Consider the following 15,386-nt stretch of genomic DNA (forward strand, 5'->3'; position numbering starts at 1 on the left):
GGTTACATTTAATACCATCTCAAGACAATACAAGCCCTCTATTGGTTACATTTAATACCATCTCAAGACAATACAAGCCCTCTATTGGTTACATTTGATACCATCTCGTACAATACAAGCCCTCTATTGGTTACATTCATCTCAAGACAATACAAGCCCTCTATTGGTTACATTTAATACCATCTCAAGACAGTACAAGCCCTCTATTGGTTACATTTGATACCATCTCAAGACAATACAAGCCCTCTATTGGTTACATTTAATACCATCTCAAGACAATACAAGCCTCTATTGGTTACATTTAATACCATCTCAAGACAATACAAGCCCTCTATTGGTTACATTTGATACCATCTCAAGACACATAAGCCCCTATTGGTTACATTTAAAACCATCTCAAGACAATACAAGCCCTCTATTGGTTACATTTAATACCATCTCAAGACAATACAAGCCCCTCTATTGGTTACATTTAATACCATCTCAAGACAATACAAGCCCTCTATTGGTTACATTTAATACCATCTCAAGACAATACAAGCCCTCTATTGGTTACATTTATTACCATCTCAAGACAATACAAGCCCTCTATTGGTTACATTTGAAACCATCTCAAGACAGCCCACCACTGGTGTACGTGGCCAGATATATTTATTTCCATGTCATCTGACCAAAGCACCGGTTCCAGTCCATGTGCCAGTGCCATGTATCAAATTACAGGGTATACATCTGTTGGTTGACATGAAAATAAAGCTGTTTACCTACTGTCAAACGTGGTGGTGGATCTGTGATGTTATGGGGCTGTTTAGCCTCCATTCGTCCTGGGATCCTTGTTAACAAGGTCAACGGGCAAAATGAATCCTTCTTTATTCAGTACCAAGACATGTGTGTGTCAATTATTTTGACGCCTACCTTTGAGGAAAAGTTTAATCAAAATCTCTTTCTACAATTGTATTAGTATAAAATAATAAAATATTAAAAAAATGAACATACAATATAGCTCAGTATTTAGATAATTTATTTAATATTTATTTTTCTCATCTTTATCAAGGGTGTCAATTGTTTAACCGTACATTTGAAAACATTTTCAGAAGAGAAGTAACAGACAACACATTTTAGCTAGCTTCTACTATGTAACGGGTATATGTTGTCACAAACTTAACTTAGAACATGTACACTTTCAGATACAGTTAAATACAGTAATGTCATTTTTGTTATTGGCTATGTTGTTTCTGTAAATAAATACTATTTCTCTTAGTTACCTCTACAATAGATTAAATCATATCATATTTTTCATCAGGATTTGCTAATTAAACCTAAATGCTCAGATTTTTCTTCTCAGCTTCACAAAATAAACATGACTATATTGGTGTATTATCCATAATCATAACAGTCATTGTTTAAGATTGATATTTTTTACCGAACGTCAACCAACATCCTGATTGAGATCACAACACACAACCACACGTCCATTGAGGAAATTAAAGACCACTACGATTTGACAGCTTGGTTGGCATTTCAAACACTTCTCTCTCCTCTTGTTACAGTATAAACTCTCTTCACATGTCTGCTGTGCCTCCCTAGCCATCCATCCTCACTCTATCCCTCCATCCATCCTCACTCATTCCTCCATCCCTCCATCCATCCATCCTCCCCTCTATCTAGCCATCCATCACTCACCTCCTCCATCCATCCCTCACTCTATCCCTCCATCCATCCTCACCATCCATCCCTCACTCTATCCATCCATCCTCCCCTCTCTCTAGCCATCCATCACTCACTTATCCATCCCTCCCCCTCCCTCTCTCTCTCTCTCTCTCTCTCTCTCTCTCTCTCTCTCTCTCTCTCTCTCTCTCTCTCTCCCTCTCTCTCCCTCTCTCTCCCTCACACCCTCCCTCACACCCTCCCTCCCTCTCTCTATCCATCCATCCTCCATGTGAACAGACCCCTGTCTTCTTCCTGGGCTCAGATCACCATCCAGTGTTGGAGCTGTGGAAACCAATGGGAAAGGACAATAAATACACTAAGGTAAGGTAAGGTAAGGTAGGGTAGGGTAAGGTAAGGTAAGGTAAGGTAAGGTAAGGTAAGGTAGTGTAGGGGCAAGGTAAGGTAAGGTAGGGTAAGGTAAGGTAAGGTAAGGTAAGGTAAGGTAAGGTAGGGTAAGGTAAGGTAAGGTAAGGTAGGGTAGGGCAAGGTAAGGTAAGGTAAAGGTAAGGTAAGGTAAGGTAAGGTAAGGTAGGGTAGGGTAAGGTAAGGTAAGGTAAGGTAAGGTAAGGTAAGGTAAGGTAAGGTAAGGTAAGGTAAGGTAGGGTAAGGTAAGGTAAGGTAAGGTAGGTAGGGCAAGGTAAGGTAAGGTAAGGTGGGGTAAGGTAAGGTAAGGTAAGGTAAGGTAGGGTAAGGTAGGGTAGGGTAGGGTAAGGTAAGGTAAGGTAGGGTAAGGTAAGGTAGGTAGGGTAAGGTAAGGTAAGGTAAGGTAAGATAAGTAAAAGGTAAGGTAAGGTAAGGTAAGGTAAGGTAAGGTAAGGTAAGGTAAGGTAAGGTAAGGTAGGGTAAGGTAAGGTAGGGTAAGGTAAGGTAAGGTAAGGTAAGGTAAGGTAAGGTAAGGTAAGGTAAGGTAGGGTAAGGTAGGGTGGGGTAAAAGGTAAGGTAAGGTAAGGTAGGGGGTAAGGTAGGGTAAGGTAGGGTAGGGTGGGTAAGGTAGGAGGTAAGGTGGTAAGGTAAGGTAAGGTAAGGTAAGGTAGGGAGGTTAAGGTAGGGTAAGGTAAGGTAAGGTAAGGTAGGGTAAGGTAGGGTAAGGTAGGGTAGGGTAAGGTAAGGTAAGGTAAGGGTAAGGTAAGGTGGGGTAAGGTTAAGGTAAGATAGGGTAAGGTAAGGTAGGGTAAGGTAAGGTAAGGTAAGGTAAAGGTAGGGTAGGGTAGGGAATGAGGTGGGGTGGGGTAGGGTAAGGTAAGGTAAGGTAAGGTAAGGTGGGTAAGGGTAGGGTAGGTAGGGTAGGGTAGGGTAAGGTAAGATGGGTAAAGTGGGTAAGGTAGATGGAGTAAGGTAGGGTAGGGTAGGGAGTAGGGTGTTAGGAGTAAGGTAAAATTAGGGTAGGGTAGGGTAAGAATTAAGGTAAGATAAAGAATTAGGGTAAGGTAGGGTGGGAATTAGGGGTAGGAGTAAGGTAAGATAAGGTAGGGTAAAAGGTAGGGTAGGGTAGGGTAGGGAGTGGAGTAGGTGGAGTAAGGTAGGGTAAGATAAGGTAGGGTAAGGTAAGGTAAGGTAGGAGTAGAATTAGGGTAGGGTAGGAGTAGGTAAAAAATTAAGGTAAGGTAAGAGTAAAGGTAAGGTAAGGTAGGGTAAGGTAAAGGTAAAAGGTAAAAGGTAAGGTAAGGTAGGGTAGAATTAAGGTAAGGTAAAAAAGGTAGGGTAAAGGTAAAGGTGGAGTAAAAGGTAGGGTAGGGAGTAGGGTAGGAATTAGAATAGGGTAAGATAAGGTAAAGGTAGGGTAAGGTAGGGTAGGGTAGGGTAGAGGTAAGGTAAGGTAGGGTAGGGTAGGGTAGAGGTAGGGTAGGGTAAGGTAAGGTAGGGTAGGAGTAAGGTAAGGTAAGGTATGGTAAAGGTAGGGGTAAGGTAAGGTAAGGTAGGGTAAGGTGGGGTAAGGTAAGGTGGGGTAAGGTAAGGTAAGGTAAGGTAAGGTAGGGTAAGGTAAGTGTAAGGTAAGGTAGGGTAGGGTAGAGGTAAGGTAAGGTAAGGTAAGGTAAGGTAAGGTAAGGTAGATGGTAAGGTAGAGTAGGGTAAGGTAAAGGTAAGGTAAGGTAGGGTAGGGTAGGGTAGGGTAGGGTAAGGTAAGGTAAGGTAAGGTAAGGTAAGGTAAGGTAGGGTAAGGTAAGGTAGGGTAAGGTAAGGTATCGTAGGGTAAGGAGGTAAGGTAGGGTAGGGTAGGGTAGGGTAGGGTAAGGTAGGGTAGGGTAGGGTAGGGTAGGGTAGGGTAGGGTAAGGTAAGGTAGGGTAGGGTAGGGTAAGGTAAGGTAGGGTAAGGTAGGGTAAGGTAGGGTAGGGTAGGGTAGGGTAGGGTAAGGTAAGGTAAGGTAAGGTAAGGTAAGGTAGGGTAGGGTAGGGTAGGGTAGGGTAAGGTAAGGTAAGGTAAGGTAAGGTAAGGTAGGGTAGGGTAAGGTAAGGTAAGGTAAGGTAGGGTAGGGTAAGGTAAGGTAAGGTAGGGTAGGGTAGGGTAAGGTAAGGTAAGGTAAGGTAAGGTAAGGTAAGGTAGGGTAGGGTAAGGTAAGGTAGGGTAGGGTAGGTAAGGTAAGGTAGGGTAGGGTAAGGTAAGGTAAGGTAGGGTAAGGTAGGGTAGGGTAGGGTAGGGTAAGGTAAGGTAAGGTAAGGTAGGGTAGGGTAGGGTAAGGTAAGGTAAGGTAAGGTAAGGTAAGGTAGGGTAAGGTAAGGTAGGGTAAGGTAGGGTAGGGTAGGGTAGGAGTAGGGTAGGGTAGGGTAGGGTAAGGTAGGGTAAGGTAAGTAAGGTAAGGTGGAGTAAGGTAGAGATTAGGGTAAGGTAAGGTGGAGTAGGGTAAGGTAGGGTGGGTAAGGTAAGGTAAGGTAAAGATTAGGGTAGGGTCAGGGTAGGGAGTAGGGTAGGAGTAGGGTAAGGTAAGGATGAGTAAGGTAAGGTAAAGGTAGGGTAAGGTAGGGTAAGGTAAAAGGTAAGGTAAGGTAAAAGTGGGGATAAGGTAAAGGTAAGGTAGGGTAGAGGGTAAGGGTAAGGTAAAGGTAAGGTAAGGTAAGGTAAAGGTAAGGTAGGAGTAAGGTAAAGGTAAAGGTAGGGTAAGGTAAGGTAGGGTAAGGTAAAGGTAGGGTAGGGTAGGGTAAGGTAAAAGGTAAGGTAAAGGTAGGGTAGGGTAGGGTAAAAGGTAAAAGGTAAAGGTAAGGCCAAGGTAGGGTAGGGTAGGGTAAGGTAAAGAGTAGGGTAGGGTAAGGTAAGGTAAGGTAAGGTAAGGTAGGGTAGGGTAGGGTAAGGTAAGGTAGGGTAGGAGTAGGGTAGGGTAGGGTAATGTAAGGTAAGGTAGGGTAGTGTAAAAGGTAAGGTAAGGTAGGGTAAATTAGAATAGGGTAGGGTAGGAGTAAGGTAAGGTAAGGTAAAAGGTAAGGTAAAGGTAGGGTAAGGTAAGGTAAGGTAAGGTAAGTAAGGGGTAGGGTAAAGGAGTAAGTAAAGGTAAGGTAAGGTAGGGTAAAAGGTAAGGTAGGGTAGGGTAAAGGTAGGTAGGGTAGGGTAAGGTAAGGTAAGGTAAGGTAAGGTAAGGTAAGGTAGGGTAGGGTAGGGTAGGAGTAAGGTAGGGTAGGGTAAGGTAAGGTAGGGTAAGGTAAGGTAGGGTAGGGTAGGGTAGGGTAGGGTTGGGTAAGTTAGGGTAGGGGTAAAAGGTAAGGTAAGGTAAGGTAGGGTAGGGTAAGTGGAGGTAAGGTAGGGTAGGGTAAAGGTAAGGTAAGGTAAAGGTAAGGTAAGGTAAGGTAGGGTAGGGTAGGGTAAGGTAAGGTAAGGTAAAATTAAGGTAAAGGTAAGGTAAGGTAAGGTAGGGTAAGGTAAGGTAAGGTAAAGATTAGGATAAGGTAAGAGTAGGGGGAGGGTGGAGGTAAAGGTAAAGGTAAGGTAGGGTAAGGTAAGGTAAGGTAAAGGTAGGGTAAGGTAAGGTAAGGTAAGGTAAGGTAGGATAAGGTAAGAGTAGGGTAGGGTAAGGTATGGGTAGGGTAGGGTAAGGTAAAGGTAGGGTAAGGTAAGGTAGGGTAGGGTAGGGTAGGGTAGGGTGAGGGTTGCAAAAGGTAGGGTAGGGGTAAGGTAAGGTAAGGTAAAGGTAAGGTAAGGTAAGGTAGGGTAGGGAAGGTAAGGTAGGGTAGGGTAGGGTAAAGGTAAAGGTAAGGTAAGGTAAGGTAAAAGGTAAGGTAAGGTAAGGTAAAGGTAAGGTAGGGTAGGGTAAGGTAAGGTAAGGTAGGGTAAGGTAAGGTAAGGTAAGGTAGGGTAAGGTAAAGGTAAGGTAAGGTAAGGTAAGGTAAGGTAGGGTGGGGTAGGGTAAGGTAAGGTAAGGTAAGGTAAGGTAAGGTAGGGTAAGGTAAAGATAGTAGGGTAAGGTAAGGTAAGGTAAGGTAGGATAAGGTAAGGTAAGGTAAGGGTAGGGTAGGGTAAGGTAAGGTAAGGTAAGGTAGGATAGGGTAAGGTAAGGTAGGGTAAGGTAAGGTAAGGTAAAAGGTAAGGTAAGGATAAAAAGGTAAGGTGTAGGGTAAGGGTAAGGTAGGGTAAGGTAGGGTAGGGTAAGGTGGGGTAGGGGTAAAGGTAGGGTAAGGTAAGGTAGGGTAAGGTAGGGTAGGGTAGGGTAAGGTAAGGTAGGGTAGGGTAAGGTAAGGTAAGGTAGGGTAGGGTAGGGTAGGAGGGTAGGGTAGGGTAAGGTAAGGGTAAGTAGGGTAAGGTAGGGTAAGGTAGGGTAAGGTAAAAGGTAGGTAGGGTAGGGTAGGGTAGGGTAGGGTAAGGTAAGGTAAGGTAAGGTAGGGTAGGGTAAGGTAAGGTAAGGTAAGGTAAGGTAGGGTAAGGTAAGGTGGTAAGGGGTAAGGATAGGGTAAGGTAGGGTAAGATAAGGTAAGGTGGGGTAAGGTAAGGTAAGGTAAGGTAAATGTAAGGTAAGGTAGGGTAGGGTAGGGTAAGGTAAGGTAAGGTAGGTAAGGTAAGATAAGTAAGGGTAAGGTAAGGTAAGGTAAGGTAAGGTAAGGTAAGGTAGGATAAGGTAAGGTAAGGTAAGGTAAGGTAAGGTAAGGTAGTGTAGGGCAAGGTAAGGTAAGGTGGGGTAAGGTAAGGGGTAGTGTAGAGTAAGGTAAGGTAAGGTAGGGTAAGGTAGGGTAAGGTAGGGTAGGGTAAGGTAAGGTAAGGTAAGGTAAGGTAAGGTAAGGTGGGGTAAGGTAAGGTAAGGTAAGATAGGGTAAGGTAAGGTAGGGTAAGATAAGTAGGGGAGGTTAAGTAATGTCAAGTAAACAGTGAAGAGCAGCTTACCGTAAACCTCCTAACTTCTCCGTTATCCACCAGGTGGTGTTCGTGCTCAGGCGTTATGGCGTAGGCCAGTCTCTACAGGAAGACAGGAATCACTTACCAAAGAAACTAACTTGTCTTCATTATACAAATCATTGTGCATTAATTACCAAGCTGGGATATTCAGATTTGCTGGTGATGTTATAGCTCATCAACCATATTGCTCACATACCGAATATATATGTGTCACTGTCAGTGTTGACATTTCTGTGCATTGATGTTGATAAAAGTGGGCATCACTTTGGTTAAAGGTGTCTGCTTAATCACCATAGCAGCATATATCAATACAAACCAGACTTCCCACTTATATCAACCAGACTTATATCAACCAGACTTATATAAACCAGACTTATATCAAACAGACTTATATCAACCAGACTTATATAAACCAGACTTATATAAACCAGACTTCCCACTAGTATAAACCAGACTTATATAAACCAGACTTATATCAACCAGACTTATATAAACCAGACTTATATAAACCAGACTTATATAAACCAGACTTATATCAACCAGACTTATATAAACCAGACTTCCCACTTAGTATAAACCAGACTTATATAAACCAGACTTATATCAACCAGACTTATATAAACCAAACTTATATAAACCAGACTTATATAAACCAGACTTTTATAAACCAGACTTTATAAACCAGACTTATATAAACCAGACTTATATAAACCAGACTTATATCAACCAGACTTATATAAACCAGACTTATATAAACCAGACTTATATAGACCAGACTTCCCACTTATATAAACCAGACTTATATAAACCAGACTTATATCAACCAGATATATAAACCAGACTTATATAAACCAGATATAAACCAGACTTATATAAACCAGACTTATATCAACCAGACTTATATCAACCAGACTTATATAAACCAAACTTATATAAACCAGACTTACATTAACCAGACTTTTATAAACCAGACTTATATAAACCAGACTTATATAAACCAGACTTATATCAACCAGACTTCCCACTTATATAAACCAGACTTATATAAACCAGACTTATATAAACCAGACTTATATAAACCAGACTTACATCGCAGAACTTTCCAGGTAAGGTGCACATCTTGTAGATGGCATAGAGAGGCACCATGGTCATGGAGGATATAGCCAAGCACCAGCCAATCATGTTGGCCCATATGGGAAACGTGTACGTCCCGTAGTTAGGAGGGTTAAAGGTCGCGAAGCTCACCACCACCATGAACTGGAGAAACAGAGGGTTTTGGGGTTAGGACACTTTCCTGTTTCAAGTCATAAGGACACTTATGGACTAGCTTTTACTGAAGCTAGCAAACTGTAGTTAGTGCCTAGACCTTGGTGTGCATGACTGAGAGCTGTCATAAGGACAAGACTAAGAGCTGTCATAAGGACATGACTGAGAGCTGTCATAAGGACATGACTGAGAGCTGTCATAAGGACATGACTGAGAGCTGTCATAAGGACATGACTGAGAGCTGTCATAAGGACATGACTGAGAGCTGTCATAAGGACATGACTGAGAGCTGTCATAAGGACATGACTGAGAGCTGTCATAAGGACATGACTGAGAGCTGTCATAAGGACACTTATGGACTAGCTTTTACTGAAGCTAGCAAACTGTAGTTAGTGCCTAGACCTTGGTGTGCATGACTGAGAGCTGTCATAAGGACAAGACTAAGAGCTGTCATAAGGACATGACTGAGAGCTGTCATAAGGACATGACTGAGAGCTGTCATAAGGACATGACTGAGAGCTGTCATAAGGACATGACTGAGAGCTGTCATAAGGACATGACTGAGAGCTGTCATAAGGACATGACTGAGAGCTGTCATAAGGACATGACTGAGAGCTGTCATAAGGACATGACTGAGAGCTGTCATAAGGACATGACTGAGAGCTGTCATAAGGACATGACTGAGAGCTGTCATAAGGACATGACTGAGAGCTGTCATAAGGACATGACTGAGAGCTGTCATAAGGACATGACTGAGAGCTGCCATAAGGACATGACTGAGAGCTGTCATAAGGACATGACTGAGAGCTGCATGGACTATTCACCTGGTTCCATTTTGCACCAGGTGAACTAAAACATACTTGCCGTGTTTGACCCAGGTGTTTCTCTCTTCATGAACTCACCAGGAGGAAGCAGGGGCTGACAAACTTCCAGCACAGTCTCCAGTACAGGCCTGGTCTCTGTCCGATCATCTCCTCGATGTCGTCACTGAACCGGTCCACTCCTGAAGGGAAGAGTTCAAACCGTGGCAGTTACAAAACGTGTGACGGTCCGTCATTATAACCAGCGTTGGGGTCAATTCAAATTGAAAGCTGTCAATTCAGGAAGTATTTTTTTTTTAAAAGACCTTTACATTTACATTTACATTTAAGTCATTTAGCAGACGCTCTTATCCAGAGCGACTTACCTTTGATTTTCAATAGACTTAAAAGTAAAAGCTATTTATTTTTAACATGTTTTCTTTTCATTTTTGAAGTTTAAAATCAAATCACTTTCTGAATTGACGACCTTCAATTGGAATTGAACCCTTAACCTGATCCAAACCCTTGAGTCGTCGTTCACCGAGCAAAGAGAGGGAAAGGAGAGGTTTCTACCACAGCAGACAGGAAGCCTTGAGTCATCGTTTACAGAGCAAAGAGAGGGAAAGGAGAGGTTTCTACCACAGCAGACAGGAAACATTGTGGATGAACAATAGTTGTCTTTGTGTTCTCTCGCTCCGGAGGAAACGACAGTACATTTGAAATACAAGGATATTAACATTCTGGTAGCGTGTTTAATACCACTCACATCAAGTCGCTTTCCCCATCTGGGCTTCTCCTCACTCAACCTTCTCTCTTTGTTCCTTGCCTGGGAGGCACTTCTCAAAGCCCAGGCATAATCCCAATGTGACTGGAGCCTATGGAGAGCAGGCAGCTGTTCCTGTGGAGGGCACAGGGTGCCACAGCCACCTGTCAGTAGAGATGGAGCCAGGGAAAAGGCCCGGAGAAGCCTGGGGCTAAAGTAGTCTGCCCTCCCAGGCTGAGGCCACCACGGCAGGGCAGCAAGCTGACCACACTGACCCCCGAGCCACAAGGCTGGTTAGACATGCACAAACACACACACACGCACGCACGCACACACACACACACACACACACACACACACACACACACACACACACACACAGCACTGTCTGGACCCCTGACCAGCAGTATAGTAGATCAGACTAGCAGTCTAAACCAGAAGTGAGCTTTGGAGACGTTCTTTTTTTAACCTGAATTCACTCTGGAGACGTTGCTGTAAATCAATGCCTGTGGGCTCTCAGATAACTTCAATGTTGTCTGAGCAAAGCAAGTTGCTCGTCGTACTGTAGTGTCACACAAGAAAGTGTAAAGGAAAGACGAAAATACGGTGTTTATTGAAAGCCTTTTCAATAAACACCGAGGGTCTTATTCTGGTGACATGATGATTGAGGCTTGGCTGCCGTTTGACAAATACAAATCTATCTGTTGACTAGATTATCTCTGATGGTAGCCTACCTGCACTGTTGACTAGATTATCTCTGAAGGAGATACCTCTACCTGCACTGTTGACTAGATTATCTCTGATGGTAGCCTACCAGCACTGTTGACTAGATTATCTCTGAAGGTAGCCTACCTGCACTGTTGACTAGATTATCTCTGAAGGTAGCCTACCTGCACTGTTGACTAGATTATCTCTGATGGTAGCCTACCTGCACTGTTGACTAGATTATCTCTGAAGGTAGCCTACCTGCACTGTTGACTAGATTATCTCTGAAGGTAGCCTACCAGCACTGTTGACTAGATTATCTCTGAAGGTAGCCTACCTGCACTGTTGACTAGATTATCTCTGAAGGTAGCCTACCTGCACTGTTGACTAGATTATCTCTGAAGGTAGCCTACCTGCACTGTTGACTAGATTATCTCTGAAGGTAGCCTACCAGCACTGTTGACTAGATTATCTCTGAAGGTAGCCTACCAGCACTGTTGACTAGATTATCTCTGATGGTAGCCTACCAGCACTGTTGACTAGATTATCTCTGAAGGTAGCCTACCAGCACTGTTGACTAGGTTATCTCTGAAGGTATCCTACCAGCACTGTTGACTAGATTATCTCTGAAGGTAGCCTACCAGCACTGTTGACTAGATTATCTCTGATGGTAGCCTACCAGCATGCTGTTGACTAGAGCACACGTGTCAAGACCAGAGTGGACACACACACACACACACACACCCTGCCCTGCCCTGCCCGACACACACACACACACACACACACATCCCTGCCCCGCCCGAGACACACACACACACATCCCTGCCCCGCCCGACACACATACCATATAACGCCACATTTGTTGTGACAAAATCGTCAGTAAAGTTGAACATGTGAAGGGAATCCATTTTTTCTTTCAGGACATGGGAATTGAACATCAAAAGTTATTGTAATGTGAACTACATCATCACACACAGCTGTCTATCTGCAACAAGTCAACGTTAGGTAAACACAGCCGTCTATCTGCAACAAGTCAACGTGAGGTAAACACAGCCGTCTATCTGCAACAAGTCAACCTGAGGTAAACACAGCCGTCTATCTGCAACAAGTCAACGTGAGGTAAACACAGCCGTCTATCTGCAACAAGTCAACGTGAGGTAAACACAGCCGTCTATCTGCAACAAGTCAACCTGAGGTAAACACATCCGTCTATCTGCAACAAGTCAACGTGAGGTAAACACAGCCGTCTATCTGCAACAAGTCAACCTGAGGTAAACACAGGCGTCTATCTGCAACAAGTCAACGTTAGGTAAATACAGCCGTCTATCTGCAACAAGTCAACGTGAGGTAAACACAGCCGTCTATCTGCAACAAGTCAACGTGAGGTAAACACAGCCGTCTATCTGCAACAAGTCAACGTGAGGTAAACACAGCCGTCTATCTGCAACAAGTCAACGTGAGGTAAACACAGCCGTCTATCTGCAACAAGTCAACCTGAGGTAAACACAGCCGTCTATCTGCAACAAGTCAACGTGAGGTAAACACGGGCGTCTATCTGCAACAAGTCAACCTGAGGTAAACACAGCCGTCTCTATCTGCAACAAGTCAACGTGAGGTAAACACAGCCGTCTATCTGCAACAAGTCAACGTGAGGTAAACACAGCCGTCTATCTGCAACAAGTCAACATGAGGTAAACACAGCCGTCTATCTACAATAAGTCAACGTGAGGTAAACACAGCCGTCTATCTGCAACAAGTCAACCTGAGGTAAACACAGCCGTCTATCTGCAACAAGTCAACCTGAGGTAAACACAGCTCACCTCACGTTGACTTGTTGCAGTCACACCTCATCCGTAGACTGTTTTACGGGGTTAGGAAAACCAATGTGTCGTTTGTGGTCCTTCTGTGGCTCAGTTGGTAGAGCATGGCGCTTGTAACGCCAGGGTAGTGGGTTCGATTCCCGGGACCACCCATACGTAGAATGTATGCACACATGACTGTAAGTCGCTTTGGATAAAAGCGTCAGCTAAATGGCATATATTATTATTATTATTGTCATTTGGGTGTACTATCCCTTTAAGTTATAATTGAAAGACACGGCACAAGGGAATCTTCCATCGGGCCTAGCTTATATTTCTGACATCCAAGTATCATCAGAACCACAACAGACCCCCAAAAAAAAACAATATCAATCTTTCCACCACAGACAGGGATGTTGACCTCAGATATTCAATATCAATACACTATTATTTATATGTAATGTGTCTCTGTCAGTCCAAACACCTAAACACTAAATAGTAATATGGACCATACACTCTGAGTGGCAGAAACACACCAGAGACAGGCGTTTTACCTCCCGGGCCTCTGACAGCTGATGAGGTAGTGTTGCATGGCGGCACAGCAGAGGAAGATCCAGACTGATATCCCATCAGATCCTATCAATGGCCTAATAGGGCATCAGCTTGGATGGCCATGAAGAGCTAAGAGTCTCCCCTCCTCACCTCTTCCTCCCTCCCTCCTCCTCACTCCTCACCTCCTCCTCCCCTCCCTCCTCCTCCCTCCTCCCTCCTCACCCCCTCCCTCCCTCCCTCCCTCCCTCCTCACCTCCTCCTCCCTCCTCCCTCCCTCCCTCCTCCCTCACCCCCTCCCTCCCTCCTCCCTCCTCCCTCACCTCCTCCCTTCTCTTCCCTCCTCCTCACCTCCTCCCTCCCTCCTCCTCCCCTCCTCCTCCCTCACCTCCTCCCTCCCTCCCTCCTCACCTCCTCCCTCCCTCCTCCTCCTCCTCACCTCCTCCCTTCCTCCCTCCTCCTCCCTCCCTCCTCCTCACCTCCCACCCCCTCCCTCCTCACACCGCCCTCCTCCTCCTCCTCCCTACTCACCCATCCTCACTCCTCTTCTTCTGTAGAACAAGACAGGAGTCCCCCCCCCATCCCATCTCCTCCTTACCCCTCCTCTTCTGTAGAATCAGGAAGGGGTCCCTTCTCCTCCCACTACCCATCCTCCTACTCCCTACACCTCACCGTATAACTAGGCAGGAGCACCCCTTCCTGTGCCTTTCCTCGTTCCGCTCCTTCCCCCTCCTCCTGCTCCTCCCCTCCTCCTCTCCCATCCTCCCCCCACCTCCTCTCCCCTCCTCACCGTAGAACCAGGCGATGCCGATGGCCTCAATAAGCACTCCAAAGAGAATGGATGTCCCAGCAGCAAAATGGTCCAGCAGAGTGAACACATAGATACCACCCTGGAGAGGAGAGGAGAGGAGAGGAGAGGAGAGGGAGAGAGGAAAGAGGAAGGGAAGGAAGGAGAGGAGGAGAAAGAGGAAGAAGAAGAAGAAGAGAGGGAGAGGAGAGGAGAGGAGAGGAGAGGAAGAGGAGAGGAGAGGAGAGGAGGAGGAGAGGAGGGAGAGGAAGGAGAGGAAGGAGAAGAGAATAGAAAGAAGAGAAGAGAGAAGAGAGAGAAGAGAAGAGGAGAGGAGAGGAGGAAGAACAGGAAGTTGAGAAGAGAAGAGAGGAGAAGGAGAGGGAAAAGGAGAAGGAGAGGAAGAGAGAGGAGAGAAGAGAGAGAGAAAGAAGGAGAAGGAGAAGAGAAGAGAAGAGAGAGAGAAGAGAAAGAAGAGAAGAGAAGAGAATGGGAGGGCGGAGAAGGAAAGGAGAAGAGAGAAGAGAAGAAGAGAAGAGAAGAGAGGAGAGTAGAGGGAGGGAGGGAGAGGAGGGAGAGGAAAGGAGGAAGGAGAGGAGAGGGAGAGGGAGAGGAGAGGAGAGGAGAGGAGAGAACAGAAGAGTTGAGAAGAGAAGAGAGGAGAGGGAGAGGAAAGGAAAAGGAGAGAGGAGGAGAGGAGAGGAGAAGAGAGAGAGGAGAGGAGGGAGAGGAGAGGGAAGGAGAGGAGAGGAGAGGAGGGAGAAGAGAGGAGAAGAGAAGAGAAGAGAAAGAGAAGGGGAGGGGGGGAGCGGAGAGGAGAGAAAGAGAAAGAGAGGAGAGTAGAGGAGAGGAGAGGGAGGAGAGGAGAGGAGAGGAAAGGAGAGGGAGAGGAGGAGGAGAGGAGAGAGAGTTGAGAAGAGAAGAGAAGAGAGGAGAGGAGAGGAGAGGAGAGGAAAGGAGAGGAGAGGAGAGGAGAGGAGGAGAGGAGGAGGAGAGGAGAGGAGAGGGAGAGGAGAGGAGAGGGAGAGGAGAGGAGAGGAGAGGAGAGGAGAGGAGAGGAGAGGAAGAGAGGAGAAGAGAAGAGAAAGAGAAGAGAAAGAGAGAAGAGAAAGAGAAGAGAAGGGGAGGGAGGAGCGGAGAGGAGAGGAGAAGAGAAGAGAAGAGGGAGAGTAGAGGGGAGAGGGAGGGAGAGGAGAGGAAGGAGAGGGAGAGGAGGAGAGAGGAGAGGAGAGAGAGGAGAGAGGGAGAGGAGAGAGGAGAGGAGAGGAGAGGAGAGGAGAGGAGAGGAGAGGAGAGGAGAGGTTCCATTTGATGTCTCTTATATTAGCCATGTGTCATTCATGCAAATTCCTGAGATGCTTGAGGAATAACTTTACGCACACATTTTTTTCGTCCACTTACATTAGTGACACAGAACAGTGAGATGAGGAAGGTGGACACAACGATGAAGAGGGTGAAGAGTTCCCGGTGTTTGTGGAGAAACTTGAACTCATCCATCAATCCTGTGATCACTGACTCCATCCCTCCCATCTAGAGACCAGAGACAGAGCACAGAACACAGAACACAGAGCACAGAACACAGAACACAGAACACAGAGCACAGAATACAGAGCACAGAGCACAGAACACAGAACACCATCATTTAGCTGAACTTGGTCCGTGCACTTCACCTATAGCAGGATTAGCCAGTCCTGATCCT

General features: G+C 45.5%; 1 protein-coding gene across 1 annotated transcript; it reads right to left on the reverse strand.

Annotated features, from left to right (window-relative positions):
* Window positions 1-1,909: 1,909 nt before the first annotated feature.
* LOC127920796 (sodium-dependent dopamine transporter-like) lies at window positions 1,910-15,205 on the reverse strand. Its single transcript, XM_052504812.1, has 6 exons — window positions 15,089-15,205; window positions 13,691-13,790; window positions 9,187-9,287; window positions 8,108-8,275; window positions 7,007-7,078; window positions 1,910-1,989 (listed from the first exon to the last, which is right to left on the reverse strand). Exons 1-6 carry the CDS (start codon window positions 15,182-15,184, stop codon window positions 1,966-1,968), a joined length of 561 nt encoding a protein of 186 aa, XP_052360772.1. The 5' UTR covers window positions 15,185-15,205; the 3' UTR covers window positions 1,910-1,965.
* Window positions 15,206-15,386: the final 181 nt, after the last annotated feature.

Source organism: Oncorhynchus keta, unplaced genomic scaffold, assembly GCF_023373465.1.
Source record: "Oncorhynchus keta strain PuntledgeMale-10-30-2019 unplaced genomic scaffold, Oket_V2 Un_contig_20573_pilon_pilon, whole genome shotgun sequence".
Lineage (NCBI taxonomy): Eukaryota > Metazoa > Chordata > Actinopteri > Salmoniformes > Salmonidae > Oncorhynchus > Oncorhynchus keta.

Excerpts from the sequence above, each read along its gene's own strand:
- LOC127920796 (XM_052504812.1), bottom strand. The coding sequence starts at position 15,184 with ATGGATGAGTTCAAGTTTCTCCACAAACACCGGGAACTCTTCACCCTC. Across the intron at positions 13,791-15,088 it reads CACTGTTCTGTGTCACTAAT|GGTGGTATCTATGTGTTCAC; the intron begins GTAAGTGGACGA and ends TCTCCTCTCCAG. Across the intron at positions 1,990-7,006 it reads GAGAAGTTAGGAGGTTTACG|CTCCAACACTGGATGGTGAT; the intron begins GTAAGCTGCTCT and ends TGGTTTCCACAG.